This window comes from Mustelus asterias, chromosome 11 (assembly GCF_964213995.1).
Source record: "Mustelus asterias chromosome 11, sMusAst1.hap1.1, whole genome shotgun sequence".
Taxonomy (NCBI): Eukaryota; Metazoa; Chordata; class Chondrichthyes; order Carcharhiniformes; family Triakidae; genus Mustelus; species Mustelus asterias.
The window spans coordinates 52,914,240-52,939,231 of NC_135811.1; the positions used below are offsets into that span (position 1 = coordinate 52,914,240).

Consider the following 24,992-nt stretch of genomic DNA (forward strand, 5'->3'; position numbering starts at 1 on the left):
ATGCGAATCCCTACAGCCAGCCAGGTCTTAAAGGTACAGACAATGTGGTGGAGGGAGCATTAAACACAGGTTAAAGAGATGTGTATTGTCTCCAGACAGAGCAGCTAGTGAGATTCTGCAAGTCCAGGGGGCAAGCTGTGGGCATTACTGATAATGTGACATAAATCCAACATCCCGGTTTAGGCCGTCCTCATGTGTGCGGAACTTGGCTATCAGTTTCTGCTCAGCGACTCTGCGTTGTCGTGTGTCGTGAAGGCCGCCTTGGAGAACGCTTACCTGAAGATCCAAGGCTGAATGCCCGTGACTGCTGAAGTGCTCCCCCACAGGAAGAGAACAGTCTTGCCTGGTGATTGTCGAGCAGTGTTCATTCATCCGTTGTCGTAGTGTCTGCATGGTTTCCCCAATGTACCATGCCTCGGGACATTCTTTCCTGCAGCGTATCAGGTAGACAATGTTGGCCGAGTTGCAAGAGTAGGTACCGTGTACCTGGTAGATGGTGTTCTCACGTGAGATGATGGCATCCGTGTCGATGATCCGGCACATCTTGCAGAGGTTGCTGTGGCAGGGTTGTGTGGTGTCGTGGTCACTGTTCTCCTGAAGGCTGGGTAGTTTGCTGCGGACAATGGTCTGTTTGAGGTTGCGTGGTTGTTTGAAGGCAAGAAGTGGGGGTGTGGGGATGGCCTTGGCGAGATGTTCATCTTCATCAATGACATGTTGAAGGCTCCGGAAGACCGCACCGACCTCCTCAGAAGACAAACACGGGACATGGTGGACAGAGTACCCTTTGTCGTCCAGTACTTCCCCGGAGCAGAGAAGCTACGGCATCTCCTCCGGAGCCTTCAACATGTCATTGATGAAGACGAACATCTCGCCAAGGCCATCCCCACATCCCCACTTCTTGCCTTCAAACAACCACGCAACCTCAAACAGACCATTGCCCGCAGCAAACTACCCAGCCTTCAGGAGAACAGTGACCACGACACCACACAACCCTGCCACAGCAACCTCTGCAAGACGTGCCGGATCATCGACACGGATGCCATCATCTCACGTGAGAACACCATCTACCAGGTACACGGTACCTACTCTTGCAACTCGGCCAACATTGTCTACCTGATACGCTGCAGGAAAGGATGTCCCGAGGCATGGTACATTGGGGAAACCATGCAGACACTACGACAACGGATGAATGAACACCGCTCGACAATCACCAGGCAAGACTGTTCTCTTCCTGTGGGGGAGCACTTCAGCAGTCACGAGCATTCAGCCTTGGATCTTCAGGTAAGCGTTCTCCAAGGCAGCCTTCACGACACACGACAGCGCAGAGTCGCTGAGCAGAAACTGATAGCCAAGTTCCGCACACATGAGGACGGCCTAAACCGGGATGTTGGATTTATGTCACATTATCAGTAATGCCCACAGCTTGCCCCCTGGACTTGCAGAATCTCACTAGCTGCTCTGTCTGGAGACAATACACATCTCTTTAACCTGTGTTTAATGCTCCCTCCACCACATTGTCTGTACCTTTAAGACCTGGCTGGCTGTAGGGATTCGCATTCTAATTAGTATTCTGTAACTTGATTTCTGTGATTCTGTGCACTGTTTGAGAGCACATTTCCACTCCATCTGACGAAGGAGCAGCGCTCTGAAAGCTTATGGTATTTGCTACCAAATAAACCTGTTGGACTTTAACCTGGTGTTGTGAGACTTCTTACTGTGTTCACCCCAGTCCAACGCTGGCATCTCCACATCATACTTAAACAGGACCCAGCTTGTTTCATACTGGTGTCCGCCGGTTTGCCTGCTCCAAACAGCAGGTTAATATTGGAATGCGATAGGAAGTCAGTGGGATCGGAGGCGGTAAGGCATCATCCTCATTTTTAAAAACTAGCCCCACCTCTCCCCAGTAACTAGCCTGGTTTCTGTCAGGTGGGTGGCTGGGTGAGGAGGGCAGTCAAAATGGAGGCCCTGTAATTGTTTTCTTCTCTCAGTATTGTGTGCGCTAGGCTGCAGGTTAAGTTAAAATTAATATACCAAATGCAGAAAGTTAAACCTTTGCACTACAAGGGATTGTAAGTTGTAAATAATTGTCTGTTTATTTCAAAAACAATTATTTATTTGTGTATCTGTGATTAATCGCAGTAAAGTCTCCAGTCCCACAAGACAATTAAGCAGAAACCAGTACATTAACTCATATGTTCAGAACTCAAATGCCATTTAATAGCAGTAAGTGTAGCAACCCTCAAGTGCCCTCAGTAAAATATGTCTCGTGCACTAATGTACGTGTCTGCCGGCAGTCCTGGAATTTATTCCACCCATGGGAGCCATTTACTTCTTCAAACATCCTGAGAGCCCAACGTTCATTGCTTAACTCTAACGGTAGACCTCGCAGGCAAGTAGGCCAAATGTGTCGTAGCCGAAGGATGATCCACTGTTTAAAAATTATCAATATGTTAATGTAATTCCATTATGCAGTTACTTAGATGTTTGCATTGAGTATATAAATAACATTGCTGCTGTCGGCCTTAAGCCAATGTGATCAATAACTGTACATTTGGAAAATATAGATATTAATCTTGCACGAAGTGAATTGCTGCATATTGCACTGCTGCAAATCCTTGACTCAATGTTAGTACCCTACCTCCATGACCGAAGGTTCTGGTTTAAACTCCAATCCAGGGCTTGAACACATATTCTAAGTTGACACCACAAGGGATTGTGTGAGTACTAAATGGTTTCTCGAATGAGATCTAAGGCCCCATCTGCCTGCTCATTCAAAAATATTCTATTCATATATTTCATCATTTTTTGTTGCATTTAATACCACTAAAAGCAGAATGACTGATCATCCATCTCATGTTGTTTATGGTTGTCATGCAGAAACTGGCTGCCATGTTTTGGATGACAACAATGTCAACACTTCAAAATTAACTAATCGGTTGTGAAGCACTTTGCCACATCCTGCAGCACAGTATCCAGGGGTGGGAGGGGGGTGTAGAGTCCCAGCCATAGAAGCTTACAACACAGGAGAAGGACATTCAGTCGTTGTAACTGTGCAGCCTTTTAATGTGAAAGGGCTATCCAATAGTCCCATTTCCCCAATCATTTTCATTCAAATTACTCTGTCCTAATACTCAGTAACTATCATACATATTGCACTCTAGGTATTGGTATTTCAGAATAATAATCACAATCACATAATACTACCTTTCTCCATGGAAAATTATAGGCTCCCCACCACTTGCTTTAAAACATGCCACAATTTTTAGTACGGCATTCACACATTGCTCTGTTATGTGCATTGCTAAATTTAAATTGATGGATAATTGTAGATTTTAGTGTAAAAATGACTGAAGTTTTGGGAATATGCATATGGAAATTCTTTCCCCCCCTAGATTTGTCTGCGGCGTCTTTCCTTAGTTAAGTGCTCCTGTCAAGTTACTTGTAGAGCTTCACTGTAATGATATATATGCAACAAGTGACCTGAATGTCAACTATTCCTGCAACAATATTTGCGAAATCAGTGCGACCCTTGCACATTTCAAGTCTTGTCACATTGGTATAAGCTCCTCGTCAGGCAACAAAAGACAACTGCACGAGAGGCCTTGAAACATTATAGGCTGAAAATTAATGTTTGGTTAACACCTCAGTTAAAATTGTGGACAAATGGATGTTTTAGAAACATATTAAACATTTGTCAATTGTTAGCATCAACAGTAACTCCAACCTCACGAATCACAGTACTCAATGCAGAATCATCCAAATTAAGTTCAACTTACACATTTGAATTTAGTTTCTTCACAGTCAACAATAATTTTGATGCCAGATCTCTGCCACAATGTTTATTTCCTGCTGCAAATTGTTAAAATCGAACTTGCAGATGATTCAAAACATAACACTACTCACCATTTCGACTTTCTTCATCAATTGCTACTATTGTTGCTGGAGGACCTGATCTTGCCAGCTTGCAATCTGTCAGTAGGAACAAAAAAAATATGCATATGTACTTTCAATGAAAACCACAACTTAGATGTTTGATGTTAAGCTCAACTAGCACAACTGTAAAGATGTAAACATATTTTATTGTATTCTTATTGACGCAGGTCTCATACAAAAGTAATAAGTGGAAAAGACAGTTTTCAAAAAGTTGAGATGAGATATATTTAATGACAGTTCTCCCTTTCTTCATCCTTTCTTTATACATCACAAATTTATATTGAGCCCAATCATTACCTCAAAAATTAAATTAAACAGAGCAACTTATTGTCATGGTGCGCAAAGTATTAAGATTAGTAAAGATTAAAAGTTTATTAGTGTCACAAGTAGACTTACATTAACACTGCAATGAAGTGGCTGTGAAAATACCCGAGTCGCCACACTCCGGCGCCTGTTCGGATACACTGAGGGAGAATTTAGCATGGCCAATGCACCTAACCAACACGTCTTTCGAACTGTGAGAGGAGACCCCCACAGACACGGGGAGAACGTGCAAACTCCACACAGACAGTGACCCACGCTGGGAATCGTACCCGGGTCCCTGGCGCTATGAGGCAGCAGTGCTAACCACTGTGCCAACATGCCACCCAACACAGTAGCAACATTTAAAGATTTTAAGAATATGTAGCTTTGCTGTTCACCATCTTACCGTCAAACTGCCAATCTGGAGTCAAAGTTCAGTGTCACAAAGATTGAAGCAGCACAGCATAAGTAAAAGAGAAGAAAGGATGACAAATTTTCAGTGGAATAAAAGAGAATATTAGATTTCAAAATGAAGGCAAGAATTGAAAAGTGCAATAAAAAATAATCTGAAGGAAAACAAAGTTGATCAAGAAGTGCCTAACTCACAGTTACTATCTGTAAACAGAGCTCTAAGCTATATGTACTGTAGTCCTAAACAAAACTGCAAGCCAGTCCTGACACCCATATGAAAGAACAGAAAAGGGCGGATATGTATGCAATGCCATTAACGAGCAACATTGCTCCTTGGTTTTGTAATGTATGGATGCTGCCTTCCTCATCAAATTTAAATTAGTTTAAATTGTTAGGAATAAAGAAGGAACAAACGAGAAAAACACAAGAAAAAACACAAAAGGCAAAAATGCAAAACAATTACTTTGTTTTCGGAGAATGCCTGGAAAGATATATTGATATATTCAATGTAATCTTATTATCTCATTCATTCTAACAAGCAGTGTTTGACACCAACATTAACATTTCTTCGGCTCTTTCATTGAGTTAGCACAGGTTTCCGAAATCAGCATTTCGCAGTTGCTCAGGCATTTTAATGTGCAATCAGTGAAGTCTGTGCATGTGCAAACATTGTTTCCCCAAATATCTATCGATTTCTATTCCTCAACCATATCCTGCCCTTTGATGACATCATCTAAAAACACATAGACTGGAATTCTCTGATGTTGTACAGTAAATATACAGTAAATGGCAGAACCCTTAAGAATATTGATAGGCAGAGGGATCTGGGTGTACAAGTACACAGGTCACTGAAAGTGGCAATGCAGGTGGAGAAGGTAGTCAAGAAGGCATATGGCATGCTTGCCTTCATTGGTTGGGCATTGAGTTTAAAAATTGGCAAGTCATGTTGCAGCTTTATAGAACCTTAGTTAGGCTGCACTTGGAATATGTGTTCAATTCTGATCGCCACACTACTAGAAAGATGTGGAGGCTTTGGAGAGGGTACAACAAAGATTTACTAGGATGTTGCCTGGTATGGAGGGCATTAGCTTTGAGGAGAGGTGGCAGAAACTTGGTTTGTTCTCACTGGAACAACGGAGATTGAGGGGCGACCTGATAGAAGTCTACATGATTATGAGGGGCATGGACAGAGTGGATAGTCAGAAGCTTTTTTCCCAGGGAGGAAGAGTCAATTACTCCATATCTCTGATGGGTGTGTCAAGCTACGGTTCCTAAGGGACCATGTTAGAGAACTAGAACTGCAGCTCAAGGACCTTCGTCTGGTTAGGGAAAATGAGGAGGTGATAGGAGCTATCAGCAGGTGGTCACACCGGGGCCATGGGAGGCAGACAAGTGGGTAACTTACAGGAAGGGTAAAGCTCGGGTGATAGAGAGCACCCCGGTGGATGTGCGCCTTCACAATAAGTACTCCTGTCTGAGTACTGCTGGGGGGGGACAGCCCACCTGGGGGAAGCAGCAGTGGCCGTGTCTCTGGAGCAGAGTCCAGCCCTGTAACTCAGAGGGCAGTATTAATCGGGGACTCAACAGTAAGGGGGTCGGACAAGCGATTTTGCGGAGGCAGATGGGAGTCTCGGATGGTAGTCTGCCTCCCTGGTGCCGGGATCCGGGATGTCTCTGATCGCATCCCAGATATCCTGAGGTGGGAGGGAGAGAAGCCAGAGCTCATGGTACATATTGGTACTGCTGACATAGGTAGGAAGAGGGAAGGGGTCATGAAAAAAGAATATAGGGAGTTAGGTAGACAGTTGGGAAGGAGGAACACAAAGGTAGTAATCTCAGGATTGCTGCCTGTGCCACAGGAAAGAGAGCAGGAATGGAGTGAGGTGGAGGATGAATGTGTGGCTGAGGGCCTGGAGCAGGGGGCAGGGATTCAGGTTCCTGGATCATTGGGACCTCTTTAGGGGCAGGTGTGACCTGTACAAAAAAGATGGGTGGCACTTGAATCCCAGGGCGACCAATATCCTGGCAGGAAGGTTGGCTAAGGCTACTGGGAAGACTTTAAACTAGAAAGGTTGGGGGGAGGGAATCGTGATGAGGTGACTGAGAGCGAGGAGGTTAGCCCGCAAATAAAGAAGGATTGTACACAGTGTAAGAGGGAGAATAGACCGGTGATGGAGAAGGGGAGAGCTCAGACCAAAGGTTTGAGATGTGTCTATTTTAACGCCAGGAGTGTAGTGAATAAAGTGGATGAGCTTAGAGTGTGGATCAATGCTTGGAAGTGTGATGTGGTGGCCATTACGGAGACTTGGGGACAGGGACAGGACTGGATACTTCAGGTGCCGGGTTTCAGATGTTTCAGAAAGGACAGAGGGGGAGGCAAAAGAGGGGGGGGGGGGGGGTAGTGGCACTGCTGATCAGGGATAATGTCACAGCTGTAGAGAAGGTGGAAGCCGTGGAGGGATTGTCTACGGAGTCTCTGTGGTGCAAGTCTGGAGTGGGAAGAGGTCGATAACTTTGCTGGGTGTTTTCTACAGGCCGCCCAATAGTAACAGGGATGTTGAGGAGCAGATAGGGAAACAGATCCTGGAGAGATGTAGGAATAACAGGGTTGTCGTGATGGGAGACTTTAATTTCCCAAACATCGATTGGAATATCGGGTTTGGATGGGGAGGAGTTTGTTAGGTGTGTTCAGGAGGGTTTCCTGACACAGCATGTGGATAAGCCTACAAGAGGAGAGGCTGTACTCGATCTGGTACTGGCTAATGAGCCTGGACAGGTATCGGATCTCTCAGTGGGGGAGCATCTTGGGGATAGTGATCGTAACTCTATCTCCTTTACGCTAGCATTGGAAAGAGATAGGATCAGGCAAGCTAGGAAATTGTTTATCTGGAGTAAGGGGAAATATGAAGCCATCAGGCAGGAGATTAGAGGCGTAAATTGGAAGGAGGTATTCTCGAGGAAAAGTACCGAAATAAGGTGGCAGATTTTCAAGGAATGTTTGTCTGGAGTTCTGCATGACAACGTTCCGATGAGACAGGGAGGTTTTGGTAGGTTACGGGAACCATGGTGCACGAAAGCTGCGCTGAACCTCGTCAAAAAGAAAAGGAAAGCGTACAAAAGGTTCAGAGAGCTAGGTGATGATAGGGATCTAGGTGAGTATACGGCTTGTAGGAAGGGACTTAAGAAAGAAATTAGGAGAGCCAGAAGGGGTCACGAGAAGGCCTTGGCAGGTAAGATTAAGGAGAACCCTAAGGCGTTCTATAAATATGTGAAGAGTAAAAGGATGAGATGTGAAGGAATAGGACCTATAAAATGTGACGGTGAGAAAGTCTGTACAGAACCGGAAGAAATAGCAGAGGTGCTTAATGAATATTTTACCTCGTTATTCACGGTGGAAAAAGACCTGGGTGGTTGTACTACAGGATTGCGGCAGATTGAAAAGATTGAGTATGTGGACATTAAGAAAGAGAATGTGTTGGAAATTTTGAATAGCATCAAGATAGATAAGTCGCCGGGACCGGATGGGATGTACCCCAGGATACTGTGGGAGGCGAGGGAAGAGATTGCAGAGCCGCTGGCGATGATCTTTGCATCGTCGATGGAGATGGGAGAGGTGCCGGAGGATTGCAGATGTGGTTCCTATATTCAAGAAAGGGAATAGGGATAGCCCAGGAAATTACCGACCGGTGAGTCTAACCTCAGTGGTTGGTAAGTTGATGGAGAAGATCCTGAGGGACAGGATTTATGAACATTCAGAAAAGTTTAGTATGCTCAAAAGTAGTCAGCACGGCTTTGTCAAAGACAAATCGTGCCTTACGAGCCTGGTGGAGTTCTTTGAAAATGTGACTAAACACATTTACGAAGGAAAAGCGGTAGATGTGGTTTACATGGACTTCAGCAAGGTGTTCGATAAGGTCCCCCATGCAAGAGGGCATGGGATCCAAGGGGCTGGTGCCTTGTGGATCCAGAACTGGCTTGCCTGCAGAAGGCAGAGCGTCATTGTAGATGGGTCTTTTTCTGAATGGAAGTCGGTCACCAATGGAGTGCCCCAGGGATCATTTCTGGGACCCTTGCTGTTTGTCATTTTCATAAATGACCTGGATGAGGAAGTGGAAGGATGGGTTGGTAAGTTTGCCAACGACACAAAGGTTGGTGGTGTTGTAGATAGGTTGGAGGGATGTCAGAAGCTGCAGCATGACATAGATAGGATGCAAGACTGGGCGGAGAAGTGGCAGATAGACTTCAACCTGGATAAATGTGTAGTGGTCCATTTTGGCAGGTCAAATGGGATGAAGGAGTATAATATCAAGGGTAAGACTCTTAGCAGTGTAGAGGATCAGAAGGACCTTGGGGTCCGGGTCCATTGGACTCTTAAATCGGCCTCGCAGGTAGAGGAGGTGGTTAAGAAGGCGTATGGTGTGCTGGCCTTCATCAATTGAGGGATTGAGTTCAGGAGTCGGGAGATAATGATGCAGCTTTATAAGACCCTCGTCAGACCCCACTTGGAGTACTGTACTCAGTTCTGGTCACCTCATTACAGGAGGGATGTGGAAATGATTGAAAGGGTGCAGAGAAGATTTACAAGGATGTTGCCTGGATTGTTTGGCATGCCTTATGCGGATAGGCTGAGGGAGCTCGGTCTTTTCTCCTTGGAGAGACGAAGGATGAAAGGTGACCTGATAGAGGTGTACAAGATGTTGAGAGGTATAGATCAGTGGATTCTCGGAGGCTTTTTCCCAGGGCTGAAATGGCTGCTACGAGAGAACGCAGGTTTAAGGTGCTGGGGAGTAGGTACAGACGAGATGTCAGGGTTAAGTTTTTCACTCAGAGGGTGATGGGTGAATGGAATCGGCTGCCGTCAGTGGTGGTGGAGGCAAGCTCGATAGGGTCTTTTAAGAGACTTCTGGATGAGTACATGGAACTTAATAGGATTGAGGGTTATAGGTAAGCCTATATATAAGCCGAGGTAGGTAGGGACATGACGGGCGCAACTTGTGGGCCGAAGGGCCTGTTTGTGCTGTATTTGTTCTATGTTCTATGTTCTACTCAGGGACATAGGTTTAAGGTGCAAGGGGCAAAGTTCAAAGGAGATGTACGGGGCAAGTTTTTTTACACAGAGGGTGGTGAGTGCCTGAAACTCGCTGCTGGGGGAGTTGGTGGAAGCAGATATGATAGTGAGTTTTAAGTGGGCGGCTGGACAAATACATGAATAGGATGGGAACAGAGGGATATGGTCCTTGGAAGGCTAGGGGGTTTTAGTTCAGTCGGGCAGCATGGTGGGTGCATGTTTGGAGGGCCGAAGGGTCTGTTCCTGTGCTGTAATTTTCTTTGTTCATATGCCCGCCACCGCTGCCAGCAAAAGTGGAAAATTTGGTACTCAACCAAATCTCCATTCACTGCAGCGAGATTGGAGAATCCCAGCCACACACGAGGTTGGCGAATTCTGGCCATAGTCAGTTTTCACTTGTACACTGATGACACCCAGTTCAACCTCCCTGCTGCTTCTCTTGACTTCTCTACTCTTGCTAAAGAATCATACTGTTTGTCGGAGACCCAGTACAAGATAACAGAAGTTTTCGCCAATTAAACTTTGGGTCTGTGCTACAAATCTGTTTGCTATCCCTTTCCCAGGCTCAACCAGACTGTTCGTCACTTTGGTGTCATATTTGACCCCGAGATGAGCTTCTAACCATTTATCTATGCCATCGCGAAGACTGCTATATTCCAGACGGATAACCTTTGAACCAGTCTTTACTCAATCTTAAATTTATTTACAGAGTGAAATGTTGCAAACATATACCTCCTAAATCAACAATTCAGTTTCACTGAGTGTCTCTTTATATGTGCTCAAGTAAAACTCCAATTAACGCTCTCCACCAATTGATTTCCACTTAACAAAGACCACCCATTTCTAGCCCCATAACATCACCCACTCCATCTCTGTTTCAACTCATAGATAGGAAGCCTTAGCTATCCATTTGTTAACCGAAGGCTTGGTTATTCCAACACACTCCTGGATGACCTCCCACATTATACGCTCTGTAATTTTGAAGTTACCAGGGCCAAGAATTTCCCTCCTGCCCCCTGCGGGCAAGACAGAAAATTCAGCAGGACCATTTAAAGATCTGTTGAGTTCAGGTGGGAAATTCCGGTCTTGGGGTGTGCGCGGCCGGTGAATCCCACTCATCAAGCCCAGATCACCCATTACCTCTGTGGTTACTGACCTACATTAGCTCCCAATTATGCAATTCTCCCATTTTAAAACCCTTATCCTCATTTTCAGATCCCTTTATGGCCTTGACCCTTCCTACCTCTGGAATCTCCTCCAGCCCCACAACCCAACAAGCATTCTGCACTCCTGATTCTAGCTTCTTTGCCATTATGTTTTAATTGTTCCACTATTGATGGCAGTGCCTTCAGCTATCAAGGTTCTAGGTGTCATAAACCTTCCCTTAAACCTTTCTGCCCTGTTTTGACCTTTAAGCCATTCCTTAGCACCAACTTCTATGATCAAGTTTTTGGCTCAGTGTCAATTTTTACTAATAAAGATTCTGTGAAACATCTTGATATATTCATTACATTAAAGACATGGGCAAGAACATGGCAGGTGGAATATAATATGCAAAAATGTGAGGCAATTTATTTTGGGGGAAGGAACAGATGAGTAGAGCATTTTCTAAATGGTAAGAAATGAGAAAGTTTAGATGTACAAAGGGACTTGCGTGTCATTGTCCATTAGTCACTGAAGACGAACATGCAGATGCAGTATTTATGAGGAAGGCTCATAAGAGGATTTTAATATAGAAGTAGTGAGGTCTTGCTTCAATTGTATAGAAGCTTGGTGAGATCATACCTGAAATACTGAGGACTGCTTTGGTCCCATTAACTCAGAAAGGATATTATTGCCACAGAGGGAGTGCAACAAAGATTCACCAGCTTGTTCTGGGGATGGTAGGGCTGTCTTATGAAGAGAGATTGGGCAAACTGGGCCCTCATTCTTCAGAGTTTGAAATAATGAGAGCTGATCTCATTGAAACCGACAAAATGCTTAAAGGGATAGTCAGGGTAGATGCAGGTAAGATGCTTCCCTTGGTTTGGGAGTCAAGAACCAGGGGGCATAATTTCAAAATAAAGGGCTTGCCACTTAGAACAGAGATGAGGAGAAATTTCTTTACACAGAGGGTTGTGAATCTGTGGAATTTTCTTCCCCAGTGGGCTGAGGGAGCTCAGTTATTGTGTATGGTTAAAGCAGAGATTGCTAGGTTTCTTATTCACAATAACACAAAGAGTTATGGGGATAGAACATAGAACATAACAGCGCAGTACAGGCCCTTCAGCCCTCGATGTTGCACCGACCAGTGAAACCAATCTGAAGCCCATCTAACCTACACTATTCCAATATCATCCATATGTTTATCCAATAACCATTTAAATGCCCTTAATGTTGGCGAGTCCACTACTGCTGCAGGCAGGGCATTCCACGCCCTTACTACTCTCTGAGTGAAGAGCCTACCTCTGACATCTGTCCTATATCTCTCACCCCTCAATTTAAAGCTATGTCCCCTCGTGCAAGCTATCACCATCTGAGGAAAAAGGCTCTCACTATCCACCCTATCTAATCCTCTGATCATCTTGTATGCCTCTATTAAGTCACCTCTTAACCTTCTTCTCTCTAACGAAAACAACCTCAAGTCCCTCAGCCTTTCCTCATACGATCTTCCCACCATACCAGGCAACATCCAAGTAAATCTCCTCTGCACCCTTTCGAATGCTTCCACATCCTTCCTATAATGCGGCAACCAGAACTGTACGCAATACTCCAAGTACGGCCGCACCAGAGTTTTGTACAGCTGCAACATGACCTCCTGGCTCCGAAACTCAATCCCTCTACCAATAAAAGCAAACACTCCGTACGCCTTCTTAACAACCCTATCAACCTGGGTGCCAACTTTCAGGGATCTATGCACATGGACACCGACATCTCTCTGTTCATCCACACGACCAAGTATCTTACCATTAGCCCAGTACTCTGTAATCCTGTTACTCCTTCCAAAGTGAATCACCTCACACTTTTCCACATTGAACTCCATTTGCCACCTCTCAGCCCAGCTCTGCAGCTTATCTATGTCGCTCTGTAACCTACAACAACCTTCCGCACTGTCCACAACTCCACCGACTTTAGTGTCATCCGCAAATTTACTAACCCATCCTTCTACGCCCTCATCCAGGTCATTTATGAAAATGACAAACAGCAGTGGCCCCAAAACAGATCCTTGCGGTACACCACTAGTAACTGAACTCCAGGATGAACATTTCCCATCAACCACCACCCTCTGTCTTCTTACAGCTAGCCAATTCTTGATCCAAACCACTAAATCACTCTCAGTCCCATGCATCCGTATTTTCTGCAATAGCTTACCGTGGGGAACCTTATCAAATGCTTTACTGAAATCCATATAGACCACATCAACTGCTTTATCCTCATCCACCTCTTTGGTCACCTTCTCAAAGAACTCAATAAGGTTTGTGAGGCACGACCTACCCTTCACAAAACCGTGTTGACTATCAAATTATTCCTTTCTAGATGATTATCTTTCCAAAACTTTGCCCACAACAGAAGTAAGGCTCACTGGTCTATAATTACCAGGGTCTCTACTCCCCTTCTTGAACAAGGGGACAACATTTGCTATCCTCCAATCTTCTGGCACTATTCCTGTAGACAATGACGACATAAAGATCAAAGCCAAAGGCTCTGCAATCTCCTCCCTAGCCTCCCAGAGAATCCTAGGATAAATCCCATCCGGCCCAGGGGACTTATCTATTTTCACACTTTCCAGAATTGCTAACACCTCTTCCTTATGAACCTCAATCCTTTCTAGTCCAATAGCCTGTATCTCAGTATTCTCCTCGACAACATTGTCTTTTTCCTGCATGAATACTGACGAAAAATATTCATTTAGCACCTCTCCTATCTCTTCAGACTCCACGCACAACTTCCCACTACTGTCCTTGACTGGCCCTAATCTTACCCTAGTCATTCTTTTATTCCTGACATACCTATAGAAAGCTTTAGGGTTTTCCTTGATCCTACCTGCCAAAGACTTCTCATGTCCCCTCCTGGCTCTTCTTAACTCTCTCTTTAGGTCCTTCCTGGCTAACTTGTAACTCTCAAGCGCCCTAACTGAGCCTTCACGTCTCATCTTTACATAAATCTCCGTCCTCCTCTTCACAAGAGATTCAGCTTCTTTAGTAAACCACGGTTCCCTCGCTCGACCACTTCCTCCCTGCCTGACAGGTACATACTTATCAAGGATACGCAGTAGCTGTTCCTTGAACAAGCTCCACATTTCAATTGTGCCCATCCCCTGCAGTTTCCTTCCCCAACCTATGCATCCTAAATCTCGCCCTAATCGCATCATGATTTCCTTTCCCCCAGCTATAACTCTTGCCCTTCGGTATATACCTATCCCTTTCCATCGCTAAAGTAAACGTAACAGAATTGTGGTCACTATCACCTACCTCCAAATCTAACACCTGGTCTTGTTCATTACCCAGTACCAAATCCAATGTGGCCTCACCTCTTGTTGGCCTATCTACATACTGTGTCAGGAAACCCTCCTGCACACATTGGACAAAAACTGACCCCTCTAAAGTACTTGAACTATAGCTTTTCCAGTCAATATTTGCAAAGTTAAGGTCCCCCATAACAACTACCCTGTTACTTTTGCTCCTATCCAGAATCATCTTTGCAATCCTTACCTCTACATCTCTGGAACTTTTCGGAGGCCTATAGAAAACTCCCAACAGGGTGACCTCTCCTTTCCTGTTTCTAACTTCAGCCCATACTACCTCAGTAGACGAGTCCTCAAACGTCCTTTCTGCCACCGTACTATTGTCCTTGACTAACATTGCCACACCTCCATCTCTTTTACCACCTTCCCTGCTCTTACTGAAACAGCTAAACCCCGGAACCTGCAACAACCTTTCATGTCCCTGCTCTATCCATGTCTCCGAGATGGCCACAATATCGAAGTCCCAGGTACCAACCCATGCTGCAAGTTCACCCACCTTATTCCAGATGCTCCTGGCGTTGAAGTATACACACTTCAAACCACCTTCCTGTCTGCCAGTACACTCCTGTGACGTTGAAACCTTATCCATGACCTCACTACTCTCAACCTCCTGTACACTGGGGCTACAATTCAGGTTCCCATCCCCCTGCTGAATTAGTTCAAACCCCCCCGAAGAGCATTAGCAAATTTCTCCCCCCAGGATATTGGTACACCTCTGGTTCAGGTGTAGACCATCCCGTTTGTAGAGGTTCCACCTACCCCAGAATGAGCCCCAATTGTCCAGGTATCTGAATCCCTCCCTCCTGTACCATCCCTGTAGCCAAGTGTTCAATTGCTCTCTCTCCCTATTCCTCTCCTCACTATCACGTGGCACGGGTAACAAACCAGAGATAACAACTCTGTTTGTTCTAGCCCTAAGCTTCCACACTAACCCCCTGAATTTCTGCCTTACATCCCCATCCCTTTTCCTACCTACGTCTTGGGTGCCTATGTGAACCACGACTTGGGGCTGGTCCCCCTCCCCCTTAAGGATCCCGAAAACACGATCCGAGACATCACGGACCCTGGCACCTGGGAGGCAACACACCAACCCCGAGTCTCTCTCGTTCCCACAGAATCTCCTAACTATCCCCTAACTATGGAGTCCCCAATAACTAATGTTCTACTCCTCTCCCCCCTTCCCTTTTGAGCAACAAGGACAGACTCTGTGCGAGTGCTGAAGGCATTGAAGTGTCTGATCAGCCATGATCGCATTGAATGGCGAATCAGGCTCAACGGGCTAAATGGCCTACTCCTGTTTCCATGTTCCGATAATAAATTCAAGTTCCGTTGTTGTTGCATATGCCAGTTACTCATATTAAGTTTTCCATGTTCACATACGCACATATCAATAATGGGGAGAAAAACATCTGTCAGATGGTTCAATGACGTTATTTAACAATTCCAGCTAGCTTACTGAGATTTGAGATTTGGATACATTTTCTAGATAGGCTTCAGTCATTCCTTGAACAATAACAAAGACATATCCATCAATCCTGATTCCTTGATCAGTGGGGTAGGAGGTACATAGCTGGCATGGTGGCACAATGGTTAGCACTGCTGCCTTCACAGCGCCAGAGACTCGGGTTCACTTCCAGTCTTGGGTGGCTGTCTGTGTAGAGTTTGTACATTCTCCCCATATCTGTGTGGATTTCTTTTGGGTGCTCCGGCTTCCTCCCACAGTCAAAAGCTGTGCAGTTTAGGTGGATTGACCATGGTAAAATGCCCCTTAATGTCCCAAGACGTGTAGGTTAGGGGAATTAACGGGGTAAATATGTGGGATTACGGGGATAGGGCCTGGGTGGGATGATCTGTTAGTGCAGACTTGATGGGCCAAATGGGCTCCTTTTGCACTGTAGGGATTCTTTGGATATGGATTCTATCTTGGCAATGTTTCCAATATTTAGCAGCACTCCCTGGCTTGTTAAATGAGTAGCCAATGCTAGAAAACTCATCACGGAGTGAAACACATGTCAGCAGTGAGATTCAGACTCCTCACTTTGGTTTTAGCGTCCCACCATAACCATCTCAGAATGGCCTCAAAAGGACATTGATAAGTGAGGGAGCCAGCAATAACACAACTTTAAAATTGAGAAATCACAGTCAAAAAGAAAACTGGAATGGGGAAGCATTAAGGAAATGATTACTGTTTATTGAAGTAGAAGCCTTAACTACAGCTGATTATGTCAGAAATCCTATCCCTGCTGTCACATAATGTCACAAATCACACTCCCAGGCAGCATTTAATCAGCAGGTCGATAATATAAGTAGGAACAAGAGAGAGAGAGAGAGAGCATACCCAAAAGTATCACTGTTCATTTGCAACATTTAGGGCTATGAAGAAGTTCAATAGAATGTATTGTTCTCTTGAAAGACTAACATTTGGCACTCATTGCATTAGGAAATGGGGTATAAAGTATCACAATTAGCTTTCATGAAAAAAAAATTGTCATTTTGTATTGCCATTTCAAATTCGTATACAAGATCTGTAAACAGTGCATCGCATTAACAGATCTGCCACTGCATCACTTGCTAGCAGCCTGGGGACTGGGGTACGGCTGTGACACTTGACTGCTGGCCTGAACTGTCCCTTTAAAGGTCAAGTTGTCCCTGTGGCAATCCAGCTAACTAGGTGCTTGTAGATTCTTGAAGTGAATGAAAGGTCAGCAAATTGATTTTAAACTTCAGAGTTCAGGTCTATCACCAGTTTTCTTTTCTTAACCAAAAAGGATAGCTTTATGTGACATCCAGCATATCATGTACGTGCACCAGGGACAATATTTATACCAGCTCACCCCCAATGGCTTTTCATGTGGTTAGTCTGAGAATATAACACCTTTATGTCTTCGATAGCTCATTGTTGTTGTTGCTTTCCAGCTCTTCTCTTCTGCTTGGACTCCTTTCTATTTTGTTGCTGCATCTCTCCTCTTCAATTAGTTTTCGGTCTTCACATTTTCTTTCTTTCCCCTCATTTATGTCGGGAGTAGTTGATGGTGCCATGGGAAAACACCCACCAATGTTTGCAGGGTTCATTTGAAAACACAGCCTTCAGTAACTCTTCCCCATCTCCTTCTTAAAATCAACCCCAATCCCCGATCTCCCATCACGTTTCATACCTTCTCACCTGTTCACAATACATTTTCTTCCTATCAGTGCCTCATTGTTACCTCAAACCCACCTCTTCCCCACTGAGCTATGCGTGCAACCTCCATTCCCCTTGTCCACTCACTCACCCCATCTTTAATTTGCCATTCACTACCACCACTTCACCAAGAATGACAGTGGTGAAAGCCTATTCAATGGTTTTGATCCTATTCTTTTATCATCTGCACCATCTCCCACCACTATTATAAAGAACAAAGAAAAGTACAGCACAGGAACAGGCCCTTCGGCCCTCCAAGCCTGTGCTGATCGTGCTGCCCTAACTAAACTAAAAAAAAACATCTGCCCTTACTCGGTCCATATCCCTCTATTCCCTCCCCATCCAGATGCCTCTTAAATGTTGCTAATGTGCCTGCTTCCACCACCTCCTCTGGCAGCACCTTCCAGGCACCCATCACTCTCTGCAAGAAAACTTTTCCCACACATCTCCCTTAAACTGTCCCCCTCTCACCTTGAACCTGTGCCTCCTTACAATTGACACTTTCACCCTTGGAAAAAGCTTCTGACTATCCACCCTGTCTATGCCTCTCAGAATTTTGTAGACCTCTATCAGGTGTTCCCTCAGCCTCCATCTTTCAAGTGAAAACAATCCTAGTTTATTCAACCTCTCCCCCCATAGCCAACACCCTCGAGACCAGGCAACATCCTGGTGAACCTTCTTTGCACTCTCTCCAAAGCTTCCACATCGTCATGTTAGTGTGGTGACCAGAACTGCACACAATACTCGAAATACAGCCTGACCAAGGTTTTATATAGCTGCAACATGATTTCCCCAAACTTGTACTTAATGCCCTGTCTAATGAAGGCAAGCATGCCATATGTCTTCTTAATCACCTTGTCCACCTGTGTTGCATTTTAGGGAACTGTGGACCTGCACGCTCTGCATGTTAATGTTCCTAAGGGTTCTGCTATTTACAGTATAATTCACACCTAAATTTGACCCTCCAAAATGCATCATCTCGCATTTGTCCTATCATTCTCCATCTGCCATTTCTGTGCCCAAGTCTCCAATCTATCTATATCCTGTTGTATCCTCTGACAATCCCTGGCATGATCAACAACTCCACTAATCTTCGTGTCATCCACAAACTTACTAATCAGATCATTCACATTTTCCTCCAGAACATTTATATATACTACAAACAACAGAGGTCCCAGCACTGATCCCTGCGGAACACCACGAGCTATAGATCTCCATTCTGAAAAACACCCTTCCACTGCTACCTTCTGTCTTCTATAACCAAGGCAGTTCTGTATCCATCTCGTCAGTTCACTCCAAATCCCATGTGATTTTAGGTTTTATACCAGTCTGCCATGTGGGATATTGTGAAATGCCTTGCTAAAGTTCATATAAACTACATCCACAACCCTTCCCTCATCAATTATCTTTGTCACCTCTTCGAAAAACTCAAGCTGGTGAGACAACTTCACCGTACTAAACCATGCTGCCTGTCACTAACTCGTCATTTTCTTCCAAATATGCTTATATCTGGTCCCTCAGTATCTTCTCCAAGTGCTTCCCCACCATTGATGTCAGGCTCACCGGTCTATAACTTCTGGATTATCCTTGCTTCCTTTCTTAAACAAAGGAGCAATATTGGCTATTCTCCAGTCCTCTGGGACCTCACCTGTGGTCAAAGAGGATGTGAAGATATCTGTTAAGGTCCCAGCTATCTCTCCCTTTGCCTCCCACAGTAACTAGGATAGATCCCATCTGGCCCTGGGGACTTGTCTACCTTAATGCAGCTTAGGATACACTTAGGCAATACTTCCCCCTTCGATATATTGACATTCTCTCGAGCGTTCACACACCGATCCCTGACCTCAACATCTGTCATGTCCTTCTCTTTGGTGAATACCAATACAAAGTACTCATTAAGGATCTCACCCACAATACTGATACAAAGGACTCATTAAGGATCTCACCCATGTACGTATATTCTTTAAAGAACCTTTTATGGTTTAGAGATTAAATTAAGAAACATCTCTCTGTGTCTGCCATGGCTCAGTTGGTTGCACTATCACCTCTGAATCACAAGTTTCTGGGTTTATGTTCAAATCCAGGGCTTGAGCACAGAAATCAAGGGTGATGCACCAAAGCAGTACTGAGGGATTACTGCATTGTCGGGGGTGCCATCGTTTAGGTGAAGATGTTAAGAGAAGGGTACACATGCTACTCAGGTGGATGTAAAAGATCAAATGGCACCTATTCCAAAGAAGAGCAGGGGAGTTATCCCTGGTGTCCTTGTCAAGAATTATCCCTCAATCAACCTCACAAAAACTGGTCATCATAACATGTGGGCTATGTGCAAATTGACTACCTACATTGCAACAGTGAATACACTTTAAGATGCATAGTGGTCATGAGATGTGCCATATAAATGCAAGTCTTTTTCTTTTCTCTTAGGTGCTAGAAATTAAAAGTTTTACTTTCACAGTGGTCAGTGATCAAGACTGAGCTTTATTTTGTACCAGTGGCTGGGGCTCTATCCCTGCAGTCTCACTCTGATCCCAACCTACACTTTGCCACACACCGCAACTTCCCCAGTTCAGGAAATGCTTTTGAAATTTACAGAAGGCAAAGTACCACTTTTAACTTATTTCCTCATTATTTGAAGACAAGAGATAGTCCTCCCCCCCCACCCCACATCACTATAGTTAAGAAAGCCCACCAACACATCTACGTTTTCAGAGGACTAAGGAAATTTGGCACGTCTGTTACAACTCTCACCAAATTTTACAGATGCACCATAGAAAGCATTCTTTCTGGTTGTATCATGACTTGGTATGGTTCTTGCTCTGTCCAAGACCGCAAGAAACTACAAAGGGTCGTGAATGAAGCCCAGTCCATCATTTAAACCAGCCTCCCACCCATTGATATTGTCTACACTTCCCACTGCCTCGGAAAAGTAGCCAGCAGAATTAAGGACCCCACGCACCCCAGACACACTCTTTTCCACTTTCTTCCGTCGGGAAAAAGATACAAAAGTCTGAGGACACGTTCCAACCGACTCAAGAACAGCTTCTTCCCTGCCGCCATCAGACTTTTGAATGGACCTACCTCGCATTAAGTTGATCTTTCTCTCCACCCTAGCTATGACTGTAATATTACATTCTACACTCTCTCTTTTCCTTCTCTTTGTCTGTGTAGCACGCAAGAAACAATACTTTTCACTGTATGCTAATACATGTGACAATAATAAATCAAATCAAATTAAAAAGAAAAGCAACTTCCCAAAATGACAGGAGGTAATGAAAACTATCTTAGCAGAACGGCTGGTGGAATGTTTCTGATATATCCTGGAAAATGTGAGTATGCAGCGCAGTCCAAATTGAGTGCATGGATTCATTTTTTAAAACCTTTATCTGAGATGAACCCTGTTTCGGAGATTTGAAATTTTAATAACATTAGGAAAAAAGTGAATAAAAAATATATTTTGAGTGACTTGTGGGAACACAGTACCAGCAAACAGACAGATCACATAATCCCAGAGTGATACTTTCACTATAAATATCGACTATTACATGTCACATAGTGTGATGTCTTTAACACTGAAACTGCCTATCACACCACTTAAGTGCTTGTAATGCATTTTCAATAAAAAACATGGCCCGGGTATTGAATGTATAAGACAAATATTAACAGATTTCCCATGGAATTGTTCCTCAGACATAAGATGATGAATTGGACAAAACTGTTAAAGTCATGTAATGCACAAGGTGTTATTCTGCTGCTAAGCTCCTCTAAAGGTCATGCAATCTAATTCCGTCAAGTAAATGCACGCTCCATTCAATTAGAGTTCAACTGTTGTTTGTTCAGGAAAGTTTACAGAATATAAATGTGAAGATGGCCATTGGAAAATACTATCCACTCCAACCTATCTCCCACCATTTTGTTCTTGCTTTTCCTTTTCAAATTTTTCTCTATTTGCATTTTAAAGGTTACTATGGATTCTGCTTCTGCCACTGTTTTTGATAAGGCACTCCAGGCATTAAAAGACTTTTGCAGCTGAAGAAAATTCTCTCACTTTCTACTTTGGTTCATGATGTTGAATTACATCCTCTGATGTAGGGTGGGCTAAACTAGGCTAATAAAACACAATCGTAAGTTTAAGAACACTAACACAATACTGACTTAAGAGTGAATGATCTTAGGCTATGGAGAGCGCTGACAAGGGCTGTTGCTATAGAAGACAGCTCCATATGAATAACAAGTATTCCTCATTTAAAACATGTATTTTGGATTTATAAAATGGATGCAGTTTGCTTTTAGTGACTTTTTGTGAAGCTTCAGCCAAAGGCAAAATACAGCAGAGCATGATGGGATGGGGTAGGAGACAGTGATTGCATTCCAGAGGACAATAGTTCTACTGAATTTGGCTACGTTATCAGCAGTTATCGGGAACAAGATGGCTACCAATGCTAGTTTGATGAATAGAACTAGATAGTTCCAAGCTCTTAACACAGGTGCAAGGCAGACATAAGGGTTTTCTCAGGGTTGGATGAGTGTCATGTGGGTTTGAGTTGGTGGGAATCATTCTCCCATCTCACCGTGGGCAACAGAAGGGAGGTAACGTCCGTAATTAATGACAAATGAGATCCCATGAGGTCGGGATGTATATTGTTATTGGCTGGAGTTAATGACAGTGATGATTATTGACTGATTTGTATTAATGTTTACTGGATAATGTCCACCGGAGAGGTGGGAAATATGATTTAGAAAGTGTATAATTGCCCTCGCAGAGGCATTGTATTTCAGAATGATAGTGGGCGGCATGCATTCTATACCTTGAGTGCTGGGCTACTTTGTATCATTCTCCCATTCGATCATTTGGTTAAGAAAGGTACGTCTTAAAATCAGTACATGGAGTTTCATGAGTCTCTGTATTAGCTTAAGTTTAGCAATACATGGCCTCAAGAGAAAATCCCCGTCAACAACTTTGGCATACATTGGATTTGTGGAGATAGAGCCTCTGCTTGGCTTCCTGTTGGATGGAAGGGATCTTGTTACCTTGGAAAAACTTTCGTACAGATATAAACTACTTCGCCTGCCAAGATCTCAGCGAGCTATGACAGAGGGAGAAAGTTTTTTTTGGCATGTTTCCCAATGTGGAGTGGTTAGAACAATGCGAGAGATTATAATTGTGTGCTCCATTTGAAACAAGTAAACAATAGAGAAACTGCCGTCGCGAAGATCAATGGTGAGATGGTTGCCATGTATACAGAGATGCTTCAACATTGGATGTCATCTTGGCAGCAAAGGGAGGGACATGTGCAGTAATTGATCAGGATGTTGCACTTACATACAGACAGTTCAGAAAGCATAACTAATCTGGTTGTACACGTGAAGAAGGAGATGGAGAAACTTTACCTTAGGTGATTGGCTCTCAGGCCGGATAGGCTTCTGGGAACATTGATCCTGCAAGGGATTATATTTATTTTTATTGTGATCCTAGTGTTAGTAGTAATTGTATTCCTGATCAAATGTGGATGTGCACGACTTTTTAGGTCCATGGGAAGCACGGCATCAGTGATAAGGAAGAGGGGATCCCAGTAACCAACTAATCCTTCAAGGACCAAGATTAGTTATTAAGATCCATCTATTTAGTGCCCTTAGTTGATTTTTAGCCAATGGCCAAGAGGGAGGGGGGCGGGGGTGGGGGCGGGGGTCGGGGGGCGGGGGGCGGGCTGGTTGTCTAACGTAGGGTGGGCTAAATTAGGCTAATAAAACACATAATCATGGGTTTAAGAACACTAAGTGACCTTTTAGTGACCTTTTCAGCCAAAAGCAAGATATAGCAGGGCTTGATGGGATGAGGTAGGAGACGGTGACTGCATTCCAGAGGACATTAGTTCTACTGAATGTGGCTACGTTATCAGCAGTTGTTGGGAACAAGATAGCTGCCAATGACAGTTTGATGAATAGAACTATACAGCTCCAAGCTGATAACACAGATGGAAGGCAGACATAAGGGTTTTCTCAGGGTCAGACGAGTGTCATGTGGGTTCGAGTTGGCGGGAATCCTTCTCCTGTCTCACTGTGTTGTTGGGCAACAGAAGGTAGGTAACATCTCTAATTAATGACAAATGAGATTCCATGAGGTCAGGATGTATATTGTTATTGGCTGGATGTATATAATTATTGGCTGGAGTTAATGGCAGGGATGATTATTGACTGTTTTGTATTAATGTTTACTGGATAATGCCCACCGGAAAGGTGGGAAATAAGATTTTGAAAATGTATAGTTGCCCTGGCAGAGTCATTGTATTTGGGCTGTCCACATTCTATACCTTGAGTGCTGGGCTACTTTATAGCATTCTCCCATTTGATCGTTTGGTTAATAAAGGCATGTCTTAAAATCAGTACATTGCATTGCATAAGTCTCTGTATTAGCTTAGGTTTAGCAATATATAGCTAAAACCCCCATCAACACCCTCTTACTCTTCTTAATTGTGGTTCTTCAAGAATCAGATATATATATATAATATTCTAAGCATTTTTTTATCCAATACTTATCACTGGCAATTGTTCTGGATTTAATTAATGGCAAATTCAATTGTGGCATGATGCGCTATCAATAAGGCGAAAGACTACCGATATGCCAATATAAGTGTAGGCTTTTATTCACAACAGAATCAGGAGCAGATCCCAACAATTAACCGACCTGGACTGAACAAGGGAAAGGAGACAGCCACCTTTATACTAGGTGCTGAGGAGAGGAACCAAACTGGAAGGGGATGTGTCCAGGTATGACAAACACACACAACGGTGGTCCATATAGGACAAAGGCACAACTGAGGTCCACCACATTCACCCCTTCCTTTTAAAAAAAACAACACGGGGGTGAAGCGGAAACAATATCACAAGTCCAGACGAACCGGTGGCTTGATCCGTCGTCGCGATCGTCGTAGTGCAGGTCGCAGAGTCGTCCGAGCAGGGAGCGATGTTGGCCCAGGCTCCGTACAGTGAGCGTCGAGAGAAGGCGCTGGGTGGTGTGAAGCGGACCGATCCGTCGTCCCGTCCAGTCGTCGGGTACTGCGTGGCGACGGCTCCAGCGACTCAAGCGAGCTGTACATAGGGGCGAGAGGAATGAGCAGTGGCCCTGGTGGCGTATGGGGAACAGTGGGAACCGGAGCTGGGGGGTGGGGGGCTGCAACAGGCTCTGGGCACACTACATTGGGGACAGGGACTGAGGGAGGAAGAGGCGTAGCAGTCTCCGAATGGACGACACCAGGGACCGTGGGGCGGAAGGACGTGGTGACCTCCGGGGCACCCGCTGGTGCCAAGTCACGGACAGAAACCGTGTCCTCCCGCCCATCAGGGTACACTACATAAGCATATTGGGGATTAGCATGGAGCAGTTGGACCTCCTCGACCAAGGGATCTGCCTTATGGGTCCGGACATGCTTCCGAAGCAGGACGGGTCCCAGGGACATCAGCCAATCCGGGAGCGAAGTACCCGAGGAGGACTTCCTGGGAAACGCAAACATCCGCTCGTGAGGGGTCGTATTGGTCGCTGTGCACAAGAATGACCTAATGGAATGTAATGCGTCCGGAAGGACGTCTTG

The 24,992-nt window shown here is 44.6% G+C and overlaps 1 protein-coding gene across 1 annotated transcript in view; it reads right to left on the bottom strand.

Moving 5' to 3' along the window:
- The window catches only part of pcdh15b (protocadherin-related 15b), a 655,691-nt gene extending 651,421 nt beyond the window's left edge, over positions 1–4,270 (bottom strand). Inside the window, exons 1-2 of the mRNA XM_078222925.1 lie at positions 4,261–4,270; positions 3,907–3,972 (exon numbers count right to left, since the gene is read on the bottom strand). Of these exons, the coding sequence (XP_078079051.1) occupies positions 3,907–3,972; positions 4,261–4,270 (76 nt within the window). The remainder of the gene's footprint in view (positions 1–3,906; positions 3,973–4,260) is intronic.
- Between the last annotated feature and the right edge of the window lie 20,722 nt (positions 4,271–24,992).